The following is a 27364-nucleotide window of genomic DNA, read 5'->3' on the forward strand; positions in this document are numbered from 1 at the left end:
GAGCACCACCCCTCTCTCCATCATCTGTGTCCCCCGCCGCGGACACACCACTATACTGTGCGGAAAGAAAGAGGGGCAAGCTGGACAGGGGATGTGGAAAGGTCCTGGAATGCACCTCTGAGAGCCTGTCCGGGAAACGGAGGGACGCCGGGGTAAAGAGCACTGGTATCCAGCCATCTGTCCCAGAGAAGGGGGCCAACTGGCCAGCAGAGACGGCCCGGGCACATTATTTCCCACCCCCCTACCCCTCTGGTTCCTTCTGGGCGGAGTCCCCATCCTCGTCCCCACGCGCCGGTTGCTATTCCCCGTCATGACCACAAGGGGGCGGGCTGCTCCTTGCAGAAACGGGAGCAAAGCTGGCGCAGACCAGGATACCGAATGCGACCCCGGCCAGCCTCGGTGGAGCGCCTACTACGTGCCAAGCGTTTCCATGCCTCACCTCGTTGAAGGCTCACAACACTAATCCTTAGGTTTTGTCCTGCGTTTACACACGAGGACACTGGGGCTGGGGAGTTAAGTGACTCCTCTGCAGCTGGCAGGTGACCCAGCAGGGTAAATTCCAGTCTCTCTAAGCTTCAAGTCCTAAGCTCTTTGCACTGTAATCAGATGGGCGGAGGGGAGACCCAGGAGCTCCCAGCCCGGGAAGGTGCTTCCTTCCTCTGGGCATCCCACACTCAGTCCTGGCATGGGCCAGGCATCAATGTTGACAACAAATACATTACATGAAGTACAAAGAAAGAAATCAGAGACTTACAAGGTTTAGGGATCATCCATCCACACTTTCCACCCCTCTTTGGGCCAAAGGACAAATCGAGACCCTCCGAGAGGAAATGAATTGCCCATAATTACCCAGCTGTCAAAAGGCAGATGTCAAAAAGGGGGTCTGTGCATCCTCCCTCCACATCTCCCCAACCACCGACCCAAAAAGTTCCTAAAGTTGAAGATGTCAGGGTCATCCGAAGGATTCTGAGGATGTAAAAGTGTTTTTAAAACGTGCTCTATTTTCGATTTCCTAAATTAACAACTGGGTTCTGAAACGAAAAAAACACACTCACTATCACTGGACCACTTCTTGAAACAAACAAATCAAAAATTGTCTTTTTTTTTTTTTTTAAAGGGGGAACTGAAATATCGGAAGAAGCCAAAAAAGGAAGCAGATCCCTGACTTCCACATCCACTATCTCATCTGACCCCTAAGCTCCTCTAAGAAGAGGCAGGTGGAGTGGCCCGCAGGTCCACAACTCCATATCCGGTCGCGTTTCGGAATGTTGTGGATTTTAGAAAGGTAATACGGCGCACACACCTGCCAGCAAGGCTTGGAGCAGTACACTGTAATCCGGTTCATCTGCACTTGCGTAGTAAAACAAATGTAATAAATAAAGACCACCCACAGCTTGACATCGGTTCAAATCAAATTTTTTACCACCAACTGAGTTACGGGAAACCTTTGGACTCCAGGGAGCTTTGGCATTTCGGAATTGCCCATATGTGAGCGGGAGCCTGCACCCTTCTCTTTCCGTGGTTTTGAAAAGTGAGGCTCGGCGGTGACTGCCGCCCCGTCGAGCCGGACGCTAAGCCGAGGGGGTCTCCTCGAGTCCGGGCCCGGAGCGGCGCAGCACCCCGGCCCGCCACCCCGCTCCCCGTACCTGCTGCGGGCGCTCCTCCCGTGGCGGGCCGCGCACGTCCTGGACGACCTCGTAGACGTTCTCGGAGTCGCTGCGCGCCAGGGGTCGCGGGCAAACCCAGGAGCCCGCCACGCTGCAGGCCTTGAAGCTGCCCGCGCTCCCGAGGAGGCCGGCAGGGGGCGCGACGGCGGCGCGCGCCAGGTCGTCCAGGGACTGGGCGGGCCGCACCGGCGCCGCGGGCCGCGTGTACAAGCAGGTGGGCAGGCCCGGCGCCAGGCTGCTGCGCTGGGTGGCGGCGCCGCGCCGCGCGGGGCCGCACAGGGAGCCCACGCGGCCCCGGGGCTCGGCGGGCGTGCCGTCGGGGCCCGCGGACACCGGCGCGCTCACGAAGCGGTAGTCGTAGGCGAGCGGTTCCGGGGCCACGGGCCCCGGGCGGAGCGCGGGTGGCGTGGAGGTGGTGCCCGGGTCCCCGAGCGCCGGCAGCTCGCGCACGTACTGCGCGGGCAGGTAGAAGGGGCGGCCGCCGGGCTCGCGCCGCACGTGCCACCAGTGCTCCGTGCTTCGGCGCAGCAGCCTGTAGCGCTCGTTGGGCTGAATGGCCACGCGGCGCCCGTCCTTGCCCGTGTACTCGAAGGGATGCTCCACCAGCACGTACACGTCCCCCTCGACGTCCGCCGCCATCGCGGCCCTGGCGTTTCCCTGTGAGTGACAAGGAGGAGGGGCGCGGAGGTCAGGGCCACCGAGCCGGGAAGCGCAGAGGGACAGAAGACCTGGGTTCGAGTCCCAGTGCTGCATTCCTTATGTGCGTTAATTTCCTAGCTCAAAAATGGGGGGCTTGGATAAAATAATCTCCAAGGTTCTCATTCTTACACTCACTCATGGAATTATGACAATACCTTCATTCTGACAATGCCTTCATCCCGTGGCATTGATTACGAGATTTGAGTCCCGGTTCGATCCTTTGGTGGAGAAATTGTGGGTAATATTGGTCCAACTTTACAGCCAAGGAAGCCTTGACCCAAAGAGTTGGGGTGATTCACCGCGATAAAGTCACCACATTTGCCTAAAAGTTGACTGGGCCTCGGTTTACAGGTCTGTGAAGTGGGAAGAACAGCCCATTCTCTACCCACCCACCCCCGCCGCCACTCCCCTCGCCCCGCCCCCTGCCCTGCCTGTCCCGCCCCAGATGTCTCCAGCCTTCAGGAAATCCGCGTGCCCGGAGCCTCTTCCCTCCAGGCTCCCGCGCCCCCGGCCCGCGGAATCAGGGTTGAGGCGCGGGGCTCTGGGAACCACCCCGGCACCGCTCTATCCCGGGGAATGCCCCTGCCTCGCGTAGTCCAAGGGCCTTGGCTAAGGGACCGGACTGCCAAGGCCGGAGAACCGGTTCTCTCGGTTTCTCTTTCCTTCCCCAGCGGCTTGGCTGCGGACGTGAACCCGGCGCCTGGCCCGCCCAGACTGTCCTGCACCGCCCCCTGTTCTCCAGCTCCCACCTCCACCTCCCGAGTGAGGCTCGGCCCTCGCGGCCTACCCACCAGCTCTGTGATCTCCACATTGCCCCAGGAGAGTGGCCCCTAGAGAATGCACTTTGTGACAGTGACTGCCCCTGCGGCGTCCTCCCCAAAGCTCTCCCGGAGTGATCGCCACAACCCACCGCCCTCCACGCCAGCTTAGCCTGGCGCTTGATGTGGTGTTGGGAGTCCGAGCCTAACTGTATATCCGCCTGTCTCTCCATCAAAGAGATGAGTCGGTACCCTCTTCCATAAGTGGCTGGTCCCTCCAAGCCTTTGCACTGATCCCATCTCCTGCCCCACAGAGGTGTCCTGGGACCAGCAGCTGGGGAGCTCGGTGGCTTGCTGAGGCTGAGGAACCCAAGGAACAGGGTCTGACCGGGGGGTGGGGTGGGGGTGCAGGGTCTGGCCAGGGGCACAGAGCGTTCTTCACTACTTTCTCCAGCTTCCCTTGTTGGGGAAAGGGTTGCACTCTTGGGCCCTGAAGTTACAGTGAACTGCCTGTAGCTAAGCCAACAACCCCTAGGGAGGACACCCCTTCCCGTCACCTTCCCCTGGACCCCCGCCTCTCACTCACGTTGGCAGGGCAGGTCTCTGCGGGCCCATGGGCAGGACCGGCGGAGTCCGCGGATGGATGCAGATCAGGCCCCTGCCATCTCTTTCGAAGGGCGGGGCTTCCAAGGGCTAAGCAGGAGAGACCTCCGGGATCAGGAGCTGGCAAGGGGAGCAACAAGGAGAGGGATGCTCAGGAGGGCTGCCCCCAATCCCCAACGCAGCCGTATCTCGGAGGGGCCAGGAGGAGCCTGAATGAGTGTGTCTGGGCGGGTGGGGTACACCGGGAGTGGGACGCACAGCAAGAGAAGGCGAAGGGAGGGAGGGAGCTGTAGGGGCTGCGACTGAAGGGGCCCTGCGGGGTCGTCAGCGGAGCCCAAGGTGGGTAGGGTCCCACCCCTGAGTCTCCCGCCGTGGGATTTGTTGTCCTCGAGCCTCTGCGTCCCGCAGGCGCGCTGCTCTGGGACAGGTCGACCCTGGTTCGTTGTCTCGCCCAGGGTTACAACCGAAGCCGTATGCACCCCGAATCACCACTACAAGCCCTTTCCAGCCCGACTGAATGCACCACGCGCTTCGGACCCACCTCCGCCCTCCCCGGGCCCTTTCCGGGCGCAGCTCGGCGGGGCCTGGAGTTCCCACGGCAGAGATCCCCACCGGAGCGCAGGGGCTCGGGCTGGGTGGGGAGGGGACCCGGGTCTCGTCTCCTTCCCCAACTCTGGGGGAGCCAGAGGAACCGGTAGGATCCCTGGAACTTCAGGACTGACCCGTCGTCAGGAGGTGCTTTTCGTGCACCGCCCGGGCGACGCGAGCCACAGCGGCGCCGGGGCCTGGACTCGGGCCCCGCCTGTCCCCGGACGGAGGGCAGCCCTTCGGATCTCCGCTCCGCGCGGGGGACATCCGCCCCGCGCGGCCCTGCTCCCGGGCCCGCGCGGCTCCCTCCCCAGCGCCCGGTGAAAGGGAAGCAGGCGCGCGCGGCGCTCCCGGGTGAGGAGCCGCCACCTGCCGCACCGCGCTCCCCCAACCCCGGCTCAGCAACCCCCACCCGGCCCGGCCCGGCCCGGCCCGGCCCTGGCACCTTGGGGCGTCCGATCACCGGCTTCGCCTCCACTTGTCCCGGCAGGCACGCGTGCTTTCGGCGGCCGGCGCTCCCTCCTCCACCGCCCAGCTCCCGCGCAGCCCGGTTTCCTGTTCAACAATACAGCGAGGGAGGCACCAGCCGAGAGCGCCCGGCAGAACTTCCTCCCGGGCTGAGGCTGGGCTGCGGCTGCTAGAGACAATCCCCGGTGTCCCGGCTTCCTGTCCCCTCTGGGCCGGGCCAGCGCCCTAGGAGCTCAGACGCCACCCTCCCTCCTGCACCCCCTGGGATCCCGGGCCACACCTGGCTATCTCCAGCGACGTGGAAGTGGCAGGGCCAGGAGGGTGGCATGACAGGGGGAGGGAGGGAGGCTCCTCAACTCCTTCTGGAGGGGCCAGATTTCCCTCCCGCTGTGTGGTTCCATCCCCCTGCCTCCTGGATCCTCCACTGGAAGAGGGCCACCCTCCAAGCTGTCCATTAGGGTGTCCTGGAAGTGGACTTGCTCACCTCAGCATCCTTTCTTTCCCATGAACTTGGGACAACACCACCTACTTCACAGGATCTTTAGGAAGATTGAATGAGATGTACTAAGTACATACAATTCAGTAGTAGTCTCACAATAGTATCAGAAGGATGCACAGAGCTATTAACGTTATTTTTATTATCAGATGAGCTGTCCTCCTCCTTGGGGGTGTGATTGAGGTCTCCAAAGCCCCCATTCTTCTTTAGGCAGGAGGGGGAAGAGAGACACAAACGTCCTCAGAGGCACCTTGCTGAGGGTGGAGGCACTGAGACCAAAGGCAGGGTAGCACCCAGGCCACATGCCCCTGGCCTTGGTCCCCAGCGCTGGAACCCAGTTCCTTTTGTGTTTTCAGAGCCCACCCCCTACAACCCTGGAGGGACTTGAGGCCCTGGAAGGAAGCTGAGGCTCAGAGGATACACAGAAGACCTCTCTCATGGGCCGAAAGGTGTCTTCAAGGACCAGAAACCTTAGGGCCAAATGTGTTTCAATCCCACTTTCCTGCAACCTGATTTCCCTGGAACACGTGTTTCCTTCTTCTGTCCTTACGATGGGCAGTGGTGGGCTTCTCCTGGAACTTCAGAGGAAGGGAGCAGCCAAGTAAAGTCCCCTTGGAGCCCTAAAAGCCATGAGCCCTGATTCTGGCCCTCCTCAGCCTTCCCTCCCTGAGCCCCTTCTCTGGCTTTGGATAACCCAGTGGGACACGGTCCCGAGATTTCTCACGTTCCAGTGTCGGGGATCGGTGGACAGGCACAGGGAAGAAGCCGTTGCGGTGGCATTTCAGGCATCAGTGTATGTGGGTAAATCTACCCAAAGGCCCAGAGATGCTACCCCCCTCTCCCTGCCACAGACTCTGACTCCTAGTGGGAGGGGGACAGACTGAACACGGTCACCCCTCCTCCCCTGCATGCCCACTTCTGGTGCACAATGTTTACCGCCGGCCACCCCTCTCCAGGCCTCCTGTGTGCCCAGGGACTAATGAGAGTCGGTGGGGGCGGGGCATCAGACGGCAGGACGGCTGGTGGTTTCCTCCCAACCACTGGCAGCGTCGGGATTCAGAAGCGAGACCAGAGGTGAGAAAGATCAGGTCTTTACTGCAAAATCATTCAAAAATCACACAGCAGCAGTTCCTTCAGTACATTGCAAAGCGCCGTTCGGGGCCAGCGCGCCTCACTAGAAAACAGTTTATTGCATAAAATGGCGTTTTAAAAATAGTGTGGGCACCACTGAGGTTCATATCAGCTTTCCATTGGAGGTGAGAGGGTAAGAGTCAACTCATCGGGAAGCATCAGCAGCTTTCTGGTACTGGGGAGAGGGTGAGTTGTAGTTAATGCTGCTAGTCCCCGGTGGGGGTGGAGGGGGAGGAGGAGGGGGGGCACAGGCCCCACACAGCCTAAGCGAGCTCCTCTGGGGCCTCACTCCTGATGCCTCCTAGGGCACCTTCTGGTGCCCACATTGTTCTCACGGGCCTGAGATGAGGCCCGGCCTGGGCGGCACCACCCGCTGTCCCAGGCCGGCTCTGGGCCACTGGGGGATCTGGGGCATCTGTGGCTCTGGCCGGCCGCGCTGGGTCTGCGGTGGGGCATTAATCCTGGCTGTGGGGGTGCGCGGGCTGAGGATAGGGATCCGCTTCCCCGTTTAGGAGGCTTTGGTGTGCCGGGCATGGGTGCGTACGGTTTCCGTGACAGGGGACAGACAGGCTGTGTGGCAGCCCCCTCCCCCACCTGCCTACCACCTCCTCTCTTCTATTGCACAACTTATCCAGCTCCACAGGGCTGGGCAGGTGACTCAGCAGCCGAATCACCCCAGGGGAGAGGTGGGAGTAGATTCATCTCTTGACAGTGAAAGGCAGTCTCCACCTGAGGCCCCCAATCCAAGGCGAGAGCTGACAGGACGGCCAGATGGCCCAGGGCTGGGGGTCAGGGGGGCGATGGGTCCAGGAGAGATGGGGGAAGGCAGCAGAGGAATCGGTCCCAAACCACAGGGTCTAAACATCACTTTGCAAACCACTCCAGGCTCGCACTCTACCCCACGCCCCTTCAAAAGGCAATCGTGCTCCGGGGAAATTCTCTAGTCTCTGGCGGCGCCCCCTCCGGGCCAGTCCAGCAAAGCTTTGTGAATTCATGGCTTTGTAAACTGAGGCTAGGCATCCCTCCCACGAGGCGGCCGCCCCCACACGTCGCCGCAGCACGGCTGGCACTCTTCCTGGGAGGACGGGGGTCACCGCTCCACGGTGCCCAAGGCTGGCCTGGGCTCACTGCCCTCTGTGTGGGCCCCGCCTTCCTCTGTCCCAGCAGGGGTCAGGCGGTGGGGGGTGGGGGGTGTCCCCCTGAGAGTGTGTCTGCAGCAGCCCCGCCCGTCTGGCTTTGGGTCTGCAGTAGGTGAGGAGGGCACGGGGCTGAGGGGTGGGCAAGAAGATGACCCGGCCCTGGACCAAGCGAGGGCTCAAAGTGCTCACAGTGCTGGTTCCGAGTCCCTCCCTTCTCCCGCAGGGACCGAGAGCCCGGCTACGGCGGAGCCAGGGGGGCTCTGACGCGGAGAGAGGTGACGGGCTTTTCAGGTGAGGAGGGCAGGGTAGGGCGAAAAGAGGCGAGGGAGAGGAAGAGGGTGGTCATCGGGACCGACCCTGACAGCCCCTGGGCGGTTTGGCACGTCGTATTTGAGCCGTGGGCAGCAGTGTCGGGCGCGGGTGAAGGAAAGGCACCCGTAGAGCTGACAGGCTCTGGCCCAGCGGCGGCCTGCCCGCCCAGCCACCCGCCTTTGGCCCGCAGGCCAAATGTTCCCACGTGTTTGCTCCGCATGAGAATGTCTGGATTTCTCGGGTGACTTGTGTAGGGTCAAGAATAAAAAAATATTTTCTATTGAAATATGAAGGGAAAAAACCCACCTTAAAAAACTAGACCTTTTTTGAATCCGGAATGTGGAACTGAGCACGTGCCCAAGTGTGGTTTCCACAGTGTTTGAAGAGCCCTGATGGAGATGCCGTGTCTGTGAGGTGAGCTGGGGCCTGGTTAGTGCAAAGCTCCCCTCCCCGCTTCCCCTGGGACGGGGGGGGGGCATCTGATGGCGTCCACACCTTGTGGAGCAGACGGGTGGTAGAGGGACTGGGGGACATCCTCAAGGGCTTCGTCTGGTAGGCTCGTGCTCTGGTTGCATCTGGGTCCTCCCGACAGGGGACATGGCTGGGACACCTCGAGAGTATGCAGGCTGATGCCACAGGCGGCCAGGCTGGCCGCGAGCCGCTGCCCCGCAGTCTCGGGCCGGGGATGGCGCAGCGGCTTAGAGGAGAGCGCTCCTTTCTTGGTACTTGCGCCGGCGGGCACAGCGGGGACAGCCCCCCTTCACCACGGCCTGGCAGCTCTGGTGGAAGACGGTCTTGCACTCGCCGCACCTGGGGGAGAGCCGCGAGCGCCGCTGGTGCCAGGGGGCCGGGGGCGGCCGGCATCCCGACCAGCGCCCGTGGCGGGGTGCGGTTCCGCTCGGGACCCCAAGACGCGCCGCGCAGCGTCCCCCCAGCCAGATCGCTGCCTGGAGACAGTGCTCACCCCCGCGTCACACCACAGGCGCGGACGCTCTCGATTCTAATTCACGTTCTAGAGAGGCCGCTAGAGACGTAGGGGATGATTTCTTGCCCACGTCGAAAACACTCTGCGGTTTAAAAAGCTGAGCCCAGGGGTTGAATCTGGGCCAGGAGACGCCTACTGAAAATGGATGCTCCCACCCGTTCAGTTTTCCACTCCTGTGTGGGCCGGAATGGAGGTTTGGTGGGTGACTCTTTCCACTTAGAGGCTTCTGATCAGGAGCGGTAATGGGATAGGAACGATGATTACCGCAGCAGAGAGCCAGGCAGGCACCAGCCGCCAGGCACCCACTTTGTGCCCGGCCTGTGCCACCACTCCAGGGCAGTAACTCATTCAGTCCCTCCCTCGGTCCGTCTGTAGATGACAACACCGAGACCCTCACTCAAAGAGGCAGCAAGTCACCTCTTCTCTAGGAAGACAGCTTCCCTGGTCTAGGGTAGGGCCCCGCGAGGGCTCTCTTGTCCCCGGAGCTGGACTGGGGCTGGCCGTGACTGCCCAGTGCGTCGGCTGTTCTAGACAACCTCACCGCCCCGTGGCACTGGCACAGCCGGGGCGTTCAATGTGCTGCTGCACAACGGTGCCGGGCCTGCCTCCCTGGCACGCTGGGGCCCGCTGGGGGGGGGGGGGGGGCTGGGTATCCCGCATACCTGACGGTGGTGTCAAACTCGAAGGGGAAGATGATGTCGTGGTGGTGGCAGATCTGGCAGATGAAGCCACGCTGGGTGCACAGGTCGCAGTGGTAGACGTGCTGGGAGGCGAATCCGATCAGGGCATCGAGGAACCCTTCGTACGCCCCGTCTGCGATCTGTGGAGGGCAAGGTCAGGCCGCCAGGCCTTTCGGGCAGCTGTGCTGAGACTGAGGCCATCTGTAAAAGGTGGCCCGCTGCTACTCCTGGCCCCCTGCCTGAAGATTTCCGACCCCAAGAGAGGTTTCTTCGCACTTGGGCCAAAGAGCCTCCCTGAATCAGGCCGAGCAACGCAGGTGTCCAGCAGCCCCATACGCAGAGGTCGCTGGGGATAATGGGCTTGACAGACGAGACCCCAATCCGCAGTACCCTCCCTCGAGGAAAGGAATGTCCCCAGCTGTCACCCCTGTGACCTGGGCTTTGCTGGAGTGCCTGCTTACAGCAGGAGGCTGGCGCTCAGTCATCGCCCCGGGAGCGTGGGACAAGCAAGACGTGGAGCCTGAGGTACCGAAAAGCTGAAGCCTCCCTACCCGGTCCTCCTTGCTGATTTCCCATGAATGAGGGCTCTCTAGAGGGGCCTGGGGGCCGGGAAGGGCGTTCTCACCTGCTGGAGGTCAGCGACACTGTACTTGTGGGGAGACTCCAAGAGGTAATTCCTGTGGTTGAGCCTTCAAAGAAAACATAAGAGGTTCCTTATAAGGGTTTCCATGATCTGAGCCAACCCGTGTTTGTTTTCATTCCTTCAGCTGCTCACCGGGTGTGAACACCTGGCCAGGGCGGTGCCAGGAGCACAGTCGGCCGCCTGGGTTGGGGACTTGGTCTTCCAGGTGGCCTTGGGCAGATCACTTAACCTCGCCGAGCCTCAAGTTTCCTCACCTGAGCAATGGAGCTGTTCTGAGGATTCCTTTATGTAAAGCATTTGGCACAGTGAACGCTGAGTAATTCTCAGCCACAGTTGATAACACTGTGTTGTGTAACTGAAATTTGCGAAGACGGTACAACTTAAATGCTCTCACCAAACATACACGTGTATACATGTAGCGAGCTGATGGATGAGCTGATGGATCCCTCCCCGGAGGGGTGGAGTCCTGTCGCAACGTATACATGTATCACAGCATCGTGACGTACGCTTTAAACATCTTATAGGGGCGCCTGGGTGGCTCAGTCGGTTAAGGGGCCGACTTCAGCTCAGGTCATGATCTCGAGGTCCGTGAGTTCGAGCCCCGCATCGGGCTTTGTGCTGACAGCTCAGAGCCTGGAGCCTGTTTCGGATTCTGTGTCTCCCTCTCTCTGACCCTCCCCCGTTCATGCTCTGTCTCTCTCTGTCTCAAAAATAAATAAACGTTAAAAAAAAAAAATTAAAAAAAAAAACAGTGTAATTTTGTCACTTACACTTCAATAAAGCAGAAATGTTTTTCAAAACAATTTGAAGGGATTAAAAAATGTCTATAAGCAACACTAATGAGGAGGAGGAGGAGGAGGAGGAGGAGGAGGAGGAGGAGAGCTACCACGTCTTATATCCATTAACCTGTTTTATCCTCACAGTAATCCCGTGAGATTGGTACTACCCGAATCCCCACTTTGAGAAGACGACGAAATGGAGGCACAGAGATGTTAAACAACATGCCTGTGGTCACGCAGCTTGTGTGTGGCAAAGCTGGAGCTTGAACGCAGCAGCCTGGCTCCCGAGCTCACATCCTTACCCACCCGGCGAAGGCCTGTGGGTGTCAGCTGTGGTCATGAGTGCCACCATTACATACCAGGGGCAGTGCTGAGGACAGAAATGCATAGGACGTGGTCCGTGCCCTCCTGTGGTCCCTGGTCTAGCTGAGGGACAGACAGTCAAGCATCCGGTTTCAGTGCTACGTGAGAGGCGCTGAGACGTGGCCTAAGTACAGCAGGGTCCCATTTCACGGTGGGGTGGGGTGCGGGGGAGACAGAGGACAAGGACAGCTCTACTTTCCACCTACCAATGGCAGAGATCCTAGGGGTTACATCCTGAGGGAAGGATAGGAAACACCTGCAGAAACCCCCCTGGACAACTCCCGCCTGGCTTTGCTGTGTGCGCCTGTGTGGGTAACTGGGGTTGGGGAAAATGCTCCAAGCCTAAGGAAAGCTTGCAAACTTGCCCCAGGGTGCCCAGGACATCTGGGGGCGGGAGGGTGCCAGGCCCCGGGGCATCTGGAGTGGGGGCTTGGCCATGCTCCACACTATGGCCTCAGGTGTGGTCTGGGGGAACCCCATGTGGGGCAGAGATGACAAGTCCCATCAAGCAGCCAGGCAGGCCATACTGTGCCACAAGGGTGGGGACACTGCCGGCCACCTGCTCCGTTCACCAAGCTGGTTTCTCCAGTAAACTTCCAGTTTTCTGGGAACAGCAAGCTGCCATTCATCACCAGGAAAATGCAGGGGGCGGGGGTGGGGGGCGTGCAGACTGTCCCTGAGCTGGCAGGAAGGGTGGGGCTGATCTGGATGGAGAGTCATCTCTGTTATCTGCCCTCTGTCCACCATCATGGAAGCCCCAGGGACCAGCCAGGCCCAAGGCCTTCCTTGCAAGCCACTGTGCCCTGGGCCCGTCACACTCTCCGTGAGGCTTGCAAGTGATTTCTCCACAACGCTCAGTCCCGAGCCAGAGGGGACAAAGCGCTGGCCCGGGGGTGAGACGCCACTGCTCATCCTGGCCGTCAGGAGAGAAATCCACACCCCAGGGCCACTCTGGGCCTCTGTTCTCCACGCCACAATCAGGAGACCCCTCTCTGTCCTCTTCCGGTGTGAGGAGGACTGCCTGGGAAGGGGTCAGAGAGATCCACAGGGCTCTCCGGAGGACACTGGAAGACAGAAGCAAGGTTGCCCCTTCACTCCTGCAAGCAGTGATGGGGTAGGAAAGGGCGCGGGCAAGGCTGGCACAGCTGGGTTCCAGGCCCAGGCTGGGGTCTCCTCTGAACTCAGGAACCTCCTCTCCCCACCCCTCCAGGGCGTTTCTGTGATGGCTCCTTCCCAAGGGCGGGGAAGGTGCCCTGGGGCTTCTCTGGCCCCTGAAGATGCATCCAGGCCCATCCCCCATCAGAGGATGCCTTTCTCTCAGAGCGCCCAGCCCAGCCGGAGGGCTGCCGCTAGCGAAGGGGAACTCTTCCCTGACTTTACTCACACTCAAGACCTGCCCTTCCTTCTCAACCATTCAGGTCCTCAGCCTCCACTCTGGCGGACCCAGGCCAGGCCTCCACACCTCCCTGGGCTAATTATTGCACCAGCCCCTGCGCCCCACTGCTGCCAAGCTGGCCTTTTCTAAACCCCAGAGCAGATAAATCCAAATCTGGTGTGGTGCCCAGGACCTTCGAGGTCTGGCCTCTGCACCTGCAATCCAGCTGCACGGAGCCCCTCACAGGTCCCAGTGAGCCACACTCTCACCCTTCTCCACATCACAGGCCCCCTTAAGCCAGGAAACCTAGGCCATCCCTCCCTCTTTCTTCTCCTTGGTTCTTTTGCAAGATCCCAGTTCACTATGTACATGCTGTTTGCATTGAGGCAACTCTTTTCCTGCGTGTAAGGACAGAGCTCTGGAAGCAGAGCCTAACGGTACTGACTGCGGTGGGATTGGAGGAGTGATCCGAACTTCCTGCTTAATTCTTTTATACTGTTTGAGTACTGACCAACTTTGTACAGAAAAAAAAAAAAATATATATATATATATATTATAAATATATATATATTTATATATATTATTATATATATTATATATATTATATATTTATTTATATATATATTATATATATAAATATTATATATATTATATTTATATATTATATTATTATATTATATTATATTATAAATATATATATTTTATATATTTTATATTTTATATATTTTATATATATATATTTTATATATATATATTTTTAATATATATATTTTTTAAAGAGCAGAACGCTACAAATCCTCAGCTCAGATGCCATCCCCTCTCTGGGAACTTTCTTGGCCCTTTGGATATCACAAGGCTGGGTCCAGGTGCTTTCCCTCACAGCACAAGCCATGCTGACCCCGGGCCGTCTGTCTGCCTGTGCCCTTCCCCAGACTCTGAGCCCCTCACGGGGCCCTCACCACAACTCCAGAAGGTCGCATGAGCACAGGGATTACTGGCCCATTTTATAAACAAGAAGGATGAGGCTCAGAGAAGTGAAGCAACCTCTCTGAGTCATACAGCAAGTCTGAGGCCGGGCAGAGTCTGCTCCTGAGCTCTTTCCCCTGCCCCACGTTGCTTCCATTGGCGTGGCCTTGACTCTTGAAGGCTGGTAGGCTGCACAGTAGGTATGCGGTGCTGCTACCCAAGGATGGGAAAACAAGGCCAGAGAGAAAGAGGCAGGGCCGCCCAGCAGGTCAGCCCAGACAGGTCAGTAAGGCCGATGACCAAACAATCTGAGCAGGGTGCGGACAGGCGAGGCCAGTGCCTGGGACGCACCCTGCAGGCACCTGGTCTGCTCAGGTCTGTGGAAGATCCCCTTGACTGGGGTGGGTGACGACAGGGAGATTTCACCACCCTGGTCAGGGGGTCTGGAGGGCAGATTCTCTGGAGCCCTGAGGCCTAGAATCTCAGAAAGGAGGGCAGTGAGTGAAGACCCAGGCACCCAGCTGATGATTGAGACAGGCAAGGCCTCCCCGGGAAGCAGCCTGCTAGGGTCCCTCATGGTGGCACCCAGGGGGCTTTCTGGTCCTGTGGAGACCAGGGCTCAGCTGGCTGCTCTGGGAGCCTATGAGGAGCCAGCCTCTCCCCTGCAGCAGCTCGCTCCTTGAGATCCCCAGAGGTCTGTACTGGCACTGCCCGGGCCCCAAGCAGCCAGGCAGAATTGGCCCTGGGAGATCAGTAGCCAGGACCAAGGAGCTGCAACCTATCAGAGAGGTGGTCTCTGGGCCAGCCCAGTGCGGAACTGTGGTTGGGGGCGGGGAGGAGGGGGACTGTGAACTGCTCCAAGTCCCCAGAAACCCAGCAACAAAGCCCAACTGGACAGTAGGCACCAGCTCCCCCACCAGCACAGCCCCAAGAAGGCCGCAGCCTGGGCTAGGAGGCGTTCACGATGGGCACAGGAAGGCCCTAAGCTCATACTCAAGCACAGCATCACCTCTCAATCCTAAGCAGGCCCCCGAGCGCTGGGGGCCCAGAAGCTTCTTCAAGGGAATCCTGAGGGTCCCACCCTAACCTTGCCCTCTTCTGAGGATTCTGGGAGGGATGCCATGCCAGACGGCAGCAGAGCAGCCACGAATGGGGGACTGGGTGGGGGGGGGGGGCAGGACAACACTGTCCAGCCTTCTCACAACATGCCCCCCTTCCCTCCTTGCACGCCCCGGAGCTCTCTCTGTTCTTCCCTCGTATGGGGCCTTCATTCAGGGCCTGAGCGCACCGTTCCTTCCATCTATAACACTCTTTCCTGAGTCTTCCCCTTTCTAACTCTGACTCATTCTCCAAGGCTCATCTTATATGTACATTCCTCCAGGAAGTCTTCCCGGCTCTGCCCTCCTCCACTCCGGATTAGAGGGCTCACCTCTGTACTTCCAGGCATCCTGCCTCCCTTCTAGCTCCCTCTAGGCTGTTGTAGCAGCTCTACAGGCTGTTGTAGCTCTAGGCTTACTCATCTGCCTTCCCTGTGAGAGGGTAGGACCGGGTCTACCTTGCTCAGTGTGGAGCTCACAAAGCTGGCTCAGTGCTGAGCACTTGGTATGTTCTCAGTAAATAACTGTTAGATGAACGAGTAAATGAATGAATACATGAACAAATAAAAACCACTCCCAAAGCTTGCGGTAATTTCCCCAACCTAGTGGGAAGGTGATTTCTGCTCGGCCCTGGCATTTTTCCTAAGGGGGCGTCTTGGGCGGGCACTAGCTGCATGCGTGTGTGTGTGTGTGTGTGTGTGTGTGTGTGTGTGTGTCCGGGACGCTCACCTCTTGCTCAGCTCCTTCAGGGCCCCACTTCGGCACAGGCCCAGGTAATCCCCCAGAAGCTTCAGCTGCTCCCGTCTCCTCCGGACGAGGCGCATCTGCTCCACATGCTCGTACAGCGAGGCATTCACCAGTTGCAGGTTGATGAGGGGCTGGGCCCGGATCTGCGTCAGGAACTTCAGAGCCTGCCGGCAGATCTGGGACACCACCAGACGGCAGACGGTGGCGGTTGGGGTTGGGGGCGGACAGAATGGCCGTTCGGTGAGCATCTCTGCGACAGGCACAGTATTACCCACCCACTCACCCGCCCTGCCACCACCGTCCAAGGGAAGCGGTGCCATCTTCATTATACAGATGAGGAAACGGAGGACCAGAGATGAAGTGACCGGGCCTAGGTCCACAGCTCATAAAAGTCAAGATCTGAACCCATTGCCCTAACTCCCAAACCTACTCTCCCTCCCAGGCACTAGCTGCGGTCCCTCCCCGGCCACGTTGGGTCAATGCCCCTCTCCCCCTGGGCCTACAGATCCTTCCCACTATTTCCTGTCTTCCCAGCCCCCATTTTCCTGCCTAACAGAAACAGGCTCTGCCCCAGCGCCGACTCAGGAACCAGGTGACTGTCTGAGTCAGGCTCCAGCCACAGGAAACTACAGATCAGACACAGCTTAACAAGGTTTCCCGAGCGCCCCCGCCCCAAGCTCTGGCCAGCAGCACCAAGTCCCCGTGTGGAGGGGAGCGATCAATCCCAGCCTCTCCCACTGACAGGGTGTTACAGGTTCTACCCTCGGCCCTGACCCTAATGCCAAAGCCGGTTACTGAGCGCCTACTATTTGCCCGACGGTGGGCTGCGGATCTCAACCATATCCTTTCTTCGGGCTGATGACAATTCAATGGGGGAGGTGTCACCACCCCCATTTTACAGATGAGTAAATGGAGGCTCAGAGAAGCTAAAGTGGCTTATCCAATCTACCTGCAGAAAGCAGAGCCCGGGTCTAAACTGAGGTGTTATCTCTGCACACTTGGCTGCCTCATTAACTACCAAGAAGCTTCTCTCCCCTTCAGTCTCCTCCTTGGTGTAATAAGAAGGCCGGAGGATCTGAGATGGTCTCCACCATCAACTACCATGCAGTGGTTAGGAGTCGGGCTTTCAAGTCAGAATTGAATTCGAATCCTGGCTCTACCACTGCCTACCAGTAGGGCCTTGTGACACTTATTTAACCTCTGTGACTCAGTTTCCTTGTCTATAAAGTGGGGAAAAGAAAAGCATCTCTTACGGAATTATTTTGAGTTTAGGTTAAAATAGTAATAATAATAATAATAATAATAATAATAATAATAATGCAGGGGCACCTGGGTGGCTCAGTCGGTGAAGCGTCCGACTTCGGCTCAGGTCATGATCTCCAGGTTCGTGAGTTCGAGCCCTGCGTTGGGCTTTGTGCTGACAGCTCAGAGCCTGGAGTCTGTTTCAGATTCTGTGTCTCCCTCTCTCCCAGTCCCTCCCCCCTTTGTGTGTGTTCTCTCTCTCTCTCAAAAATAAAGAGATAAACTTAAAAAATATTAAAAAATTAAAACAATAATAATGTCAGCTCCTGGCACCTAGCATATCCTCAGTAATGGGAGCTGCCTTCAGACCCTGAGTGCCTGCGCAGCCCCGGTGTCCCCCGAAGCGTTAGGAATGTACCAGGGCCCTCAGGAGACTGTCACACTGGGGGCTTGGGAGCCTCTGGCCCCCTGTCACCCAGCCCCACTGCTATCTCTGGCCTCCCGCAGCAACAGACAACTCCTCTTCCCACTTCCTAGTGCCCTGAGGTGACAGCCCCCGAGCCAACAAGCAGCCCCAGCAGCAAAGCCCTGGTGACTGCTCAGACTGCTCTTCTCCGTCCTGGCCCAGCCCTTCCCACGACAGCTTTAGGCCTTGGGCGAGGCTCAGATGAAATAATACACAGGAATGTGTGCTGAAAGCTGCCAAGTGCTGCAGACGGACGGGCAGGAGCTTCCTGCTCCCCAGGGACTGCTCTTGTCCTGTGGGCTTGCCGGAGACAGTCAAGAGAGCAGCCCCAGTCCCGGGCTGACGTCCTGCCAAGTGCCAGCCAGGCCTCGCACAAGTGGGTCAGCCGGTGGTAACAGCGAACAATAAGGCCCTCAACCCGTGAGCCAGCCACTTTGTATTTCGAATTTTCCCGTTCTTGCGTAGGCCAGGGATCTTTGAGAGAGCAAGAATGAGCGCTGGGTATTTCCTGATCTCAGCTATGCCGAGAAAAGTACCGTAATTTTCTAGCTGGAAAAAGGAAGTGGCACAAGGTTTACAGCAATGAATGGGAAGATGGCTTAACAAGTGTCCGGATGTTGGGGCGCCTGGGTGGCTCAGTCGGTGAAGCGTCCGACTTCGGCTCAGGTCATGATCTTACGGTTCACGGGTTTGAGCCCCATGTCGGGCTCTGTGCTGACAGCTCAGAGCCTAGAGCCTGCTTTGGATTCTGAGTCTTCCCCCTCTCTGCTTCTCCCCAACTCGTGCGCTCTCTCTCTCTCTCTCTCTCTCTCTCTCTCTCTCTCTCTTTCTCTCAAAAATAAATAAATGCAAAAAATAAAAAATAAAAAAAAAAGTTGTCCGGATGTTGTAAATAGCGAGTGCGTTTTATGGCCAAAGAATTATTTGCATCTGTGGCGGTTCTGAGGTTTAATATTCTATATGCAGTTAGTTAAATACTTACCACTGAGGGCAGGAGTGAGGACAAGGTAACCAACAAAAAGCCAAAGTGAAGCTAATGTCCTTGGGGTTCCGGTCCCCAGCAAGGTGGAGGCTGGGGTGGCACGGAATCTAAGAGTCACGTTCCCTGTGCTCTGACGACACAGCCACACGTCAAGACTGCATGGCCAATAGGCCTGGGTCTTGAGAAACAAATAGCTGCTTCTTTGTGCTTCTGTGTCTGTCTTAAGCAGAAATCTGTGCCTTTGGGAGACAGCCAAGTTTGTGCTCCTCCAGGCAGGCCCTGACCAAGTGAATGAGGGGCTGAAGGTGTGGCAGGCCTCAGGAGAAAGAAAGGGCACTGATGTAAGGCTCTAAGAGACTGGCGGGTGCCATCTCCTGTAATGTCCTCTGAGGCAGGTACTGATTAATGCTTCTTTATAGATGAGGAAACTGAAGTTAAATAATTTGCTAATGGTAACATAGCTAGGCAAGTGGGTAAGCTCAGGTGGAGAAGAAGAAAAGAGAGATCTTAGAATACATCTTATTCAAAAGCATTTGGTGAACATAAAAAAGTACTCAAGACTAAATCACACGAAATGGTACCAAGTGGACAGAGCCTGTTATAAATCAGTATGAGTCCAGAGTGATCCCAACTTTACAAATGTATGTAAACAAATATACAGAAAAGGCTGACTGCTCCAAGGGGAAGTACAGCCAGTTGGCCAGCCCACCCATCCATCCACCCGTCCATCGGTCCACATCCATCTACCCATCCCTCCATCCACATCCATTCACCCAACCATCTGTCTACATCCACCCGCCAACCCATCCGCCCATCTATCTACTCACAACTATCTACCCACCCATCCCCCATCCATCTAGAAATATAATCTATCCTAACTATCTTTCCTTATCTATTCTTCCTCTCCCTCTAGTTGCTGGTGCCTTAAACAGTTTTGTCCGAGGCCACGGGAGCTGCAGAGAACCACCCTCAGACCTCCACCTGAGGAACGAGGCAGGCACTGACAGAGTTCTGCCCAGGGGCTACAGACCAGCAGCACGGTTTTTTCTTGGTTGGCCCTCCCACCATCATGGGGCCTGAACCAGTGACCCTAAATTCCCTAGAGCCAAACTCCTCCACACGAAGAGCAGCAACAAAGGGGAGCGACCATTCCTGTGTCACTCCTCAGCCCTGTGTGGCCACGACTGGTTGGGCCCAAGGCTTACCGGGCGCTTGGTGAGGTCCCAGTTGTGGATGATCCTGGCCGGAATCACCGAGGCATCGTCCTGGTGGCAGATGTCGCAGTAATAGAGGCCAGAGAAGGCACAAAGCTTGGGTCGTACAAACGAGAAGCCAATCTGCCGGGAGCAGCCTGGGGAGAGGGACGGCAGGAGAGTGAGCAGTGGCGGGGCCAGAGTCTGGGGACAACGCAGAAGCTCCTAGGCAGAAGGACCTGCTATCTAAGGAAGGGGCAGACATAAAAGGAGGACACAAAGATCAAACAACCGTCACTCACATGCCCACCGCTGAGAAACAACCCCATTACTTAGTCTTTACGACAAAACACCGTTAACAATCATCGCTGTCATTTTGCAGCCGAAGCAGTCGGTGCACAGAGAGGTCAGGAGACCTGCCCGGTCACGGGACGACTAAGCGGCAGAGCCGGTGATCGGATTTGGGTTGGGTTGGTGTTAGAGCCCACATCCTCTTCTACCTAGCTGCCTGTGTTCAGTGTTCCCACTGCTTGCTCACCAATGCCAACCTCCCGTAGGCCCACCCCTCCACTGGGGCCCAGAAACGGAAGCGACCGAGTCAGCGCCTCAGCAAGCAGGGTAGGAGCTGGGGACACGGGGCCGGCCGACAGGCAGGGAGTAGGTGGGGAGGCCAACCGGAGGCAGGACCGTCTGGACACTGCCTGGTGCCAGCTTGGAGTCAGAGAGGCCGGACATCTCAGGACAGTGGTGCAGGGTCCGGCTTCAGCTCCTCTGCTGGAGGTCCCTCCACAGCGGCGGGCGGTGAGAGTCAGAGTGGGGCTCAGATCCTGAGCACATGCCTGCCTCCCACAGGGCCAGGGGAAAGAGGCCCTCCGGCCTTGGGACGAGAAGGGCTGGCTCTTCTGCCTAATAGCTGCCTCATCCTAACCTTCGCCGAGGTTTTACGAGGTTCCATTTCAGTATCTATAAAATTCAGCTGCTCCTTGCTCTCCTGTGGGGGTGATGACCAAGTTTAAAGGAGATGAGGCTTTGAAAGTGCCCTGTGAACCATGAAATACAGCCAGATGCCGGCGGTGGGCATCCACCCGGCCACAAAGCCATGCCTGCAGCAGGAAGGAAGCCCAAGCCCCCAGATTCAGTCTCGGCCTGAGGGCTGGCAGGTGAGAGGCACAGTGAGAGCCGCCCCCTGCCAGCATTCACACCCACTGGGGGACCCTCCTCACCAGCCCTGGGGGGCCTGGCCTCCTCCCCGAGCCCAACACCCACAGGCGGAAAGTGCAGAGCGTGAGTGTTAGGGGTTGGCGGGTGTGAGGAGGGAGTGAGCAGGGACTTGAAAATGTCTTCTGCAGGAAGAAAACCGCAGACCACTTCCTTCCGGATGCCCGAAGCAGACTTTCCCCTCCGGTCCCACAGGCTCCAGCCAACAGGATGGTCCCCAAACCACCTGCAGCCGCGTCTCCTGCTAGGGCACCCTGCGGCAGGGCCAAATCCTCACAGTCCCCCTGGAGAACCGAAGGTGATGGAAACAGGGGTCTGGGTCGGGGAGAAGAGCTAAAAATGGAACGTGAGCCATGGAATATCTCACTGCCTTGAAAAGCAATGGGGTGGAGAGGCCCTGCGGGGACACGGCCAGAGTGAGGCTCTAGGACCGTCAAGGTCCTCATCTGGCTTCACCACAGGACAGGTTATTGTTAGGACTAAATTAAATAATCCAAATAAAGCAGCTGGCCCGGTGGTCCCACACAGAAGAATCAGACTTGAGGACAGTAATGATACGGCAGATGTACTGACGTAGAATAATATCCATAATACATTCCTCAGTAGAACAAAACCAAGTTGCAGAACAATATATACAGCTGTGCTGGCCCGTACGGTGGCCACAAGCCTCAGGCGCCCATTTCAATTTAAATACCTTTAAGTTAAACTGAAAATTTGGTTCCTTAGTCACACTAGCCACATTTGAAGTCCTCAGGGGCCACAGGTGGCTTGTAGTTACCATATTAGCACCGATCTAGGATATTTTCACCATCGGAGAATGTTCTATGGCACAGCATTCAGTAGGATGAGCCCATTTTGGTTAAGCGAAAAAGACTGTGTGCACTTGCAAAAGCATGCAGAAGTATCTGCAAGGGTGCCGTGCCCCTGCTCCAAAAGAATCCAATGATAGGGTGATATAATAATGAAGGGGGCGGAGAGCACAGCTCCCTGGATGGAGCTCCCTGAGCAGAGACAGCAGCACCCGGCAGAGCTGTGCACCCACAGGTCCCAACCCTCGGCATGGCTGCTGGCCTCGGTGGGTGCTGGGGAGGAGCAGAGGCTACGTCTGCTGCAACATCCCAGGGGTGGCATGGGGGCGCTCGTGGAGAGCCAGGAAAGGGCAGAGAGACTAAATCGGGAGCCCCACCCGAGGCAGAGTGAGGCGGGCAGGCTGGGGGTGGAGGGACAGCAAGGGGGCACCTGCACAGAAGCAGCCCTGGGAGTCGAGGCCTTTCTCCGTGGGGATGGCCACGAGGTACCGCAGCAGGAAGCCGTTCTCCCGCGTGGCGAACTTCAGCACCTCCTGACAGTTTTCGTCCAGACTCCCGCCCAGTGTCACCGCCTCCTCGGCCGTCTCCAAGTAGGACGCCAGGACCTTGCGCACCAGCTCCCTCCACAGGGCGGCCTCCTCAGCATTCCCGGCCTGCAGCTTCAGGACGGCCTTGGCGGTGATGATTTTGAAGAAGGATGGGCCCCCGAGGCTCGTGTCTGGCAGGATGTCTCGGATGGTCTCAACTCCGTGGCTGTCACTTAACATTTTCTCGTTGTTTCTCACTCGGAAGCATTTCAGAGACTCCAAGGATAGGGAAAAAATATAGGGCATCCAGGTCCTGTCCGTGTACAGGTACAGAAGGGATTCTTTAATAGCGTCTGGCTCGGGAACTTGGGCAGAGGACCAACAGAACTGCGTGCCCTGGAGAGTCTCGGGCTCAGTGGGTGGGTCCGGGTGGGAGGGGAGGCCACCCTGGGGGGCGTCTGGGGGGTCCTCGGGCTGCTCCGGGTACTGGATGTTCACCCACTCATCCTCCTGCTGGGGCCGGCACTTCTGTAGGGCCTCCCGCACCCGGTCCAGCCAGTCCTCGGCTTCGTCCTGGGAGGAGGCCCGCAGGGCCAGCTTCCTGCCAGAGAAGACCAGCTCGAAGCGGCCGTCGCCGTGGGCTGGCCCCACGGCCTCGCAGCGCAGCAGGGAGCAGTTCTCCACGCAGGTGCGTTCCTCGGTGTTCAGGTAGAGGCGGAACTCCAGAGGGGAGAGCTCGCAGAAGAGTTCCTTCCAGATGCCCATCGCCCCCCGCCGCTCCACGGTGCCCAGCTTCATGAGACCCCGGAATGGGTTGGACAGCCCTGGGGGCAGAAAGAGGCACTTTAGACGGCGGGCCAAGCCTCTACCTCCCGAGGCCCCGCAGCGGGTGGGGACAGGGGCTGCCGCGAGAACGCTTTAGGAGTGCCTTCGTCCCATCCGCACCCTCAGCTGTTGACCTTGTTCCTGAATTTTACTGAGGAAAAAAAAAAAAAGGACTAAAAAAATTACCTCCACAGAGCCCTCACTATGGCATCTGTACCCACACTCAGACGTCCCCCTTGTCACCGGGGATGAACTTCTGGCTCAGTCTGAGGCCAACTCCCCCGTCTGCACAGGGGACCCCTCCCCACCGCCCACTCAAGGACAGGGACGTCTCTCCAGCAGCACCCCCCCCCACCCCCACCGTGTCACTGCTTTCTCCCTTCCCTCCTGGCTCGTTCCCATCAGCACACAAACACGCTGTTATTTCTGCCATCTTTAAAAATAGCTTTCTTGATGGCACTCACATCTCTAATTACCACCCTGTTCCTCTGTCCCCTTTACAGAAAACCTCGAGGAGGTGTCACAACTGTCTCTGGTTCCCCTGCTCCCGTTCCATCTTGAATCTGCTCCAGTCAGGTTTTTGTCCCCTCCTTCCACTGAAACGGCACTTGGGAAGCCCCATGCCCTCCTTGTCACCAAATCCCAAGGCTAATCCTTGCTGCCGATCTGGCCTGACCCATCAGTATCTCAGGACACAGCTGAGACCCTCCTTCCCTCATGAGACACTTCCCTCACACGGCTGCTGAGGGGCCACTCTGGGTACTCCTCCGCCACGACGGGCCACTCTTCTGTCCCCCGGCTCACTCCTCCGCCTCTCCCTGACATGTCAACATTGGAGCACCCCAGAGCTCAGTCCTGGGTCCCCTTCTCCATTGACACCCGCCTCCTACCTGATCGTGCCTACGCTCAGGGCTTTATGCCAACAACTCCCCAGCGTTTATCTCCAGCCTGAACCTCGCCCTTGAACTTCAGGTTCAGATCTCCGCCTGCGCCATGTACGGCTGATATCTAATAGGCATCTCAAAATTGACATGCCCGAAAATCAATCCCTGCCCCTCCCACTGCAAACCAGCTTTTCTCCCAACATCCCTCATCTCATAAATGGCAAACTGCATCCTTCGAGCTGCTTGGGCTAAAAACCTTTCCTGTCTGTCACACACATACACACGCAGCCCATCAGCGAATCCTGCTGGCACATCCGGAACCCTCTGCTTCTCACCACCTCGACCGCTACCACACGGGCTCCGACGGCTGTCACCCCTGGCCTGGCTTATGGCGAGAGCCTCCTGACTGGTCTCTCTCCCCTGAGGTCCTTCAACATACGAGCCAGGATGACTCCCCATTTAAAGGAAGTCAGATCACGTCCCTTTGCCCCAAACCCTGCCATGACTGCCATCTCCCTCGGAGGGAAAGCTAACGTCCCTCCTGTGGCCCGCGAGGCCCTCCGTCACTCCGCCCACATCTCTAACCACCCCCTTCCCATCTCCTTGGTTTCCTGGGCACGTACCCATGGCAGGATCTTTGTATCTGTTCCCCTGCTGGAGCCACACAGGTCGGCCCGTGCCTTCCTGCCTCTCTCCCTGCACATCTCCTCAAATGTCACCTTATCTGTGAGGGCTTCCTTGGCCACCCATATGAAATAGTACGCTCCCCCCCCCGCCCCGCACTCCCCAAGTTCTCCATAGCAATTATTATCACCAGTCCATACAATACATTTACTTGTTAATTCCCTTCTTCCCTGCCTCTTGCACTAGGATATAAGAAGTCTGTGAAGACAGGGACGTTGCTTTGCTTCCTGCTGTGTCCCCAGCACCCAGAACAGCCTGGCACAGCACAGATACTTAATAAATACCCGCTGAATGAGCGTGTGCCTGGACACCACACACCCCTCTATGCTCCCTGTTCCTAGGGCTCTGCCAGCAACTGGGGGGTCCAAAGGACGCACAATTCTCTCTTCCACAGCCTGAAGTAGCCTTGGAGATTTCAGATAATTGTATAGGGTCTTCCTACCCTTCAGGGAACCTGACGGCCTAGGCATGAGGCACACTTTCTCTGGCATGGTTACACGGACTACAAGAAAAACTTAAAAGAAGCCTGTGTGGAGACCAGGGCTCTCCTGAGCTAGGAACCTGGCCGGAATCGTCTGCTGGGTCACGGCAAACAGAAAATGAAGTGAGAAAGAGACCGGCTCCAGGGCAGACTTTTCTGTTTGTGGGGGTTGTGGAGAAATTCGCTTATGGTTACTGAATGCTTTTCAGAATTGCACAGGGTGCGGAACTCGAGCTGGCCTCATTGTAAACAGCGCACAGAGGACGGCTAACAGATGGCAGAGCTGATACACCCCCACCAGAGCTGTTAAACAAACCTTCGAAGACAGAGGTCTCGGGAAGGGGCACTGAAACGCCTTCCGGAGGCAGGGTTTGCTCTGAGCTACAGGCAGAACCCAGAGTCGTGCATAGTCACACGACCTCGGGGGGAAAGTTTCAGTATTTCAATATATGAAACAGGTTTCGGGGCATGATACTGTGGAGCTCTCATGAGAAAATATAGCACTTTTCCTGAAATGCTTCCCTGAATTACTCAGCAAGGGTGTTCCTGATTACATTTTGGGAAGAGGTTTTGCTCGTGAGAATACACTACCCAACCGGGAATGGAAAAGAGGGCTCTGGCACTGCTCTCCGAAAGGCACTGTCCCCGCGGCAAGGTCACTGGAACCCTGCGGTCACCTACCCATCTGCCTGCGGTGCACCACCCTGAAGTTCTGGTGCTCCTGGGCCGCCGCTGCCCTGCTTGGCCGGCCTCCTGGGGAAGGCACGCAGGCTTGGTCTAAGGCCCCCGTGGAGTGGCTTTTCCTTGGCCCTTGAGAAAAATGCCGGAGGAGCCCAGGCCTGGACTCCGGAGTCCCTCCGGAAGAAGCCACGGAGTGTTCTGAAGGGCTCTCTGCGGGCGGCTCCTGGGGAGGCCGGTAGAAGTCATCCTCTGAGATCCAGCTCCTGCTCTTCTAGTGGGAAGGGAGGGAAGACATAGGTGGTGGTTGAAGGTTTTTGTGTGTTTGTTTTGTTTTACAGACACCTTGATGGAGACACAATTCACCGATCATCAAAGGAACCCATTTAGAGCGCACGACTGAATAGTTTCAGTGTATTCACGGAGTTGTGCAACCAGCACCACGAAGTTCAGAACATTGTCATTCCTCCAGAAAGAAACCCCGTGCTCGGGAGCGGTCAGTTCCCATTTCCCCTCAACCGCTCCAGTTCTAGGCCACCACTAATCTACTTTCTGTTTCTAGAGATCTGTCCATTCTTTTTTTATTTTTTTTTTTTAATTTTTTTTTTCAACTTTTTTTATTTATTTTTGGGACAGAGAAAGACAGAGCATGAACGGGGGAGGGGCAGAGAGAGAGGGAGAGACAGAATCGGAAACAGGCTCCAGGCTCCGAGCCATCAGCCCAGAGCCTGACGCGGGGCTCGAACTCACGGACCGCGAGATCGTGACCTGGCTGAAGTCGGACGCTTAACCGACTGCGCCACCCAGGCGCCCCATAGAGATCTGTCCATTCTGTTTACATAAACAGAATCTTCATTTATGGTTTCTCTTTTTATTCATTTGTATGTATATTTATTTATTTCGGGGTGTGTGTGGGGGAGACAGCATGAGCAGGGGAGGGGGACAGACACGCAGAGAAACAGAGAGACAGAATCCTAAGCAGGCTCTACACTCAGTGTGGAGCCTGACGTGGGGCTCAATCTCACGAACCTGGGATCACGACCGGAGCCAAGATCAAGAGTTGAACGCTCAAGAGCCACCAAGGTGCCCCAATATAAAAGGAATCTTATAAATGTGGTCTTTGTGTCTGCCTTCTCTCTGAACATCAGGTTTTCTAGGTCCATCCATGTTGTGGCAGGCATCAGTATTTCTTTATTACTAACTAGTATTCCAAGGTATGGATGTAGCACATTTGGTCTGTCCGTTCATCAACTGATGGGCATCTGGGTTGTCTCTGCTCTGGGGCAATTATGAATAATGCTGCCACGAACATTCACGTAACCATTTCTGTGTGGACGTATGTTTTCCGTTCCGTTGGGTACATGTCTAGGAGTGCAACTGATGGGCCATTCGGTAACTATGTCTAACTTTCTGGGGAATTTCCAAACTCTTTCCCTAAGTGACTACACCATTTTACATTCCCACCACATATGGGGATTCCAATTTCTCCACATCCTTTCCAACGTTTTTATTATCTGTTTGATTATAGCCATCCTCACGTGTGTGAAGTACCGTCTTGTGGTTTGGGTTTGCAATTTCCCCAGTGTCTAAGGACAATGACACCGAGCATCTTTTCACGTGCTCAGTGGACACCAGTAGATCTTCTTTGGGAGAAATGTCTATTCGAATTCTTTGCCTATTAAAAAAATTTTTTTAACGTTTATTTATTTTTGAGAGAGACAGCGAGAGAGTGGGGGGGGGGCAGAGAGAGAGAGGGAGACACAGAATCGGAAGCAGGCTCCGGGCTCTGAGCCGTCAGCACAGAGCCCGACGTGGGGCTCGAATTCACAAACCATGATCTGAACCGAAGTCGGAGGCTTCACCGGCTGAGCCACCCCAC

At 57.0% G+C, this 27364-nt stretch overlaps 2 protein-coding genes and 1 long non-coding RNA gene across 9 annotated transcripts in view; 1 reads left to right on the top strand and 2 right to left on the bottom strand.

Annotated features, from left to right (window-relative positions):
• The window catches only part of ARHGAP27 (Rho GTPase activating protein 27), a 28632-nt gene extending 26313 nt beyond the window's left edge, over positions 1-2319 (bottom strand). For both annotated transcript variants that reach the window (XM_023243891.2, XM_023243890.2), the window contains exon 1: positions 1647-2319. In XM_023243891.2, coding sequence (XP_023099659.2) covers positions 1647-2306 — 660 coding nt within the window. In that variant the 5' untranslated portion in view covers positions 2307-2319. The remainder of the gene's footprint in view (positions 1-1646) is intronic.
• Positions 2320-3714: 1395 nt separating this feature from the next.
• The window catches only part of PLEKHM1 (pleckstrin homology and RUN domain containing M1), a 50284-nt gene continuing 26634 nt past the window's right edge, over positions 3715-27364 (bottom strand). For 2 of the 6 annotated variants that reach the window (XM_023243882.2, XM_023243884.2), the window contains 5 exons: positions 25489-25759; positions 21837-22757; positions 19392-19537; positions 15479-15672; positions 11000-12375 (listed from right to left, as the gene is read on the bottom strand). In XM_023243882.2, the coding sequence (XP_023099650.2) occupies positions 11940-12375; positions 15479-15672; positions 19392-19537; positions 21837-22757; positions 25489-25759 (1968 nt within the window). In that variant the 3' untranslated portion in view covers positions 11000-11939. Of the gene's footprint in view, positions 3848-6354; positions 8672-9508; positions 9696-10151; positions 10216-10998; positions 12376-15478; positions 15673-19391; positions 19538-21836; positions 22758-25488; positions 25760-27364 lie in introns of those variants that run through there. The other 4 variants (XM_045045132.1, XM_023243888.2, XR_006589861.1 and 1 more) reach the window with 4 other exon arrangements.
• On the top strand, positions 19535-26065 carry LOC109497004. Its single transcript, XR_002738066.2, has 3 exons — positions 19535-19997; positions 20729-20895; positions 25827-26065. It is a non-coding gene; the product is annotated as an uncharacterized LOC109497004 (long non-coding RNA).

The sequence above is a fragment of the Felis catus genome, chromosome E1, assembly GCF_018350175.1.
Source record: "Felis catus isolate Fca126 chromosome E1, F.catus_Fca126_mat1.0, whole genome shotgun sequence".
Taxonomy (NCBI): Eukaryota; Metazoa; Chordata; class Mammalia; order Carnivora; family Felidae; genus Felis; species Felis catus.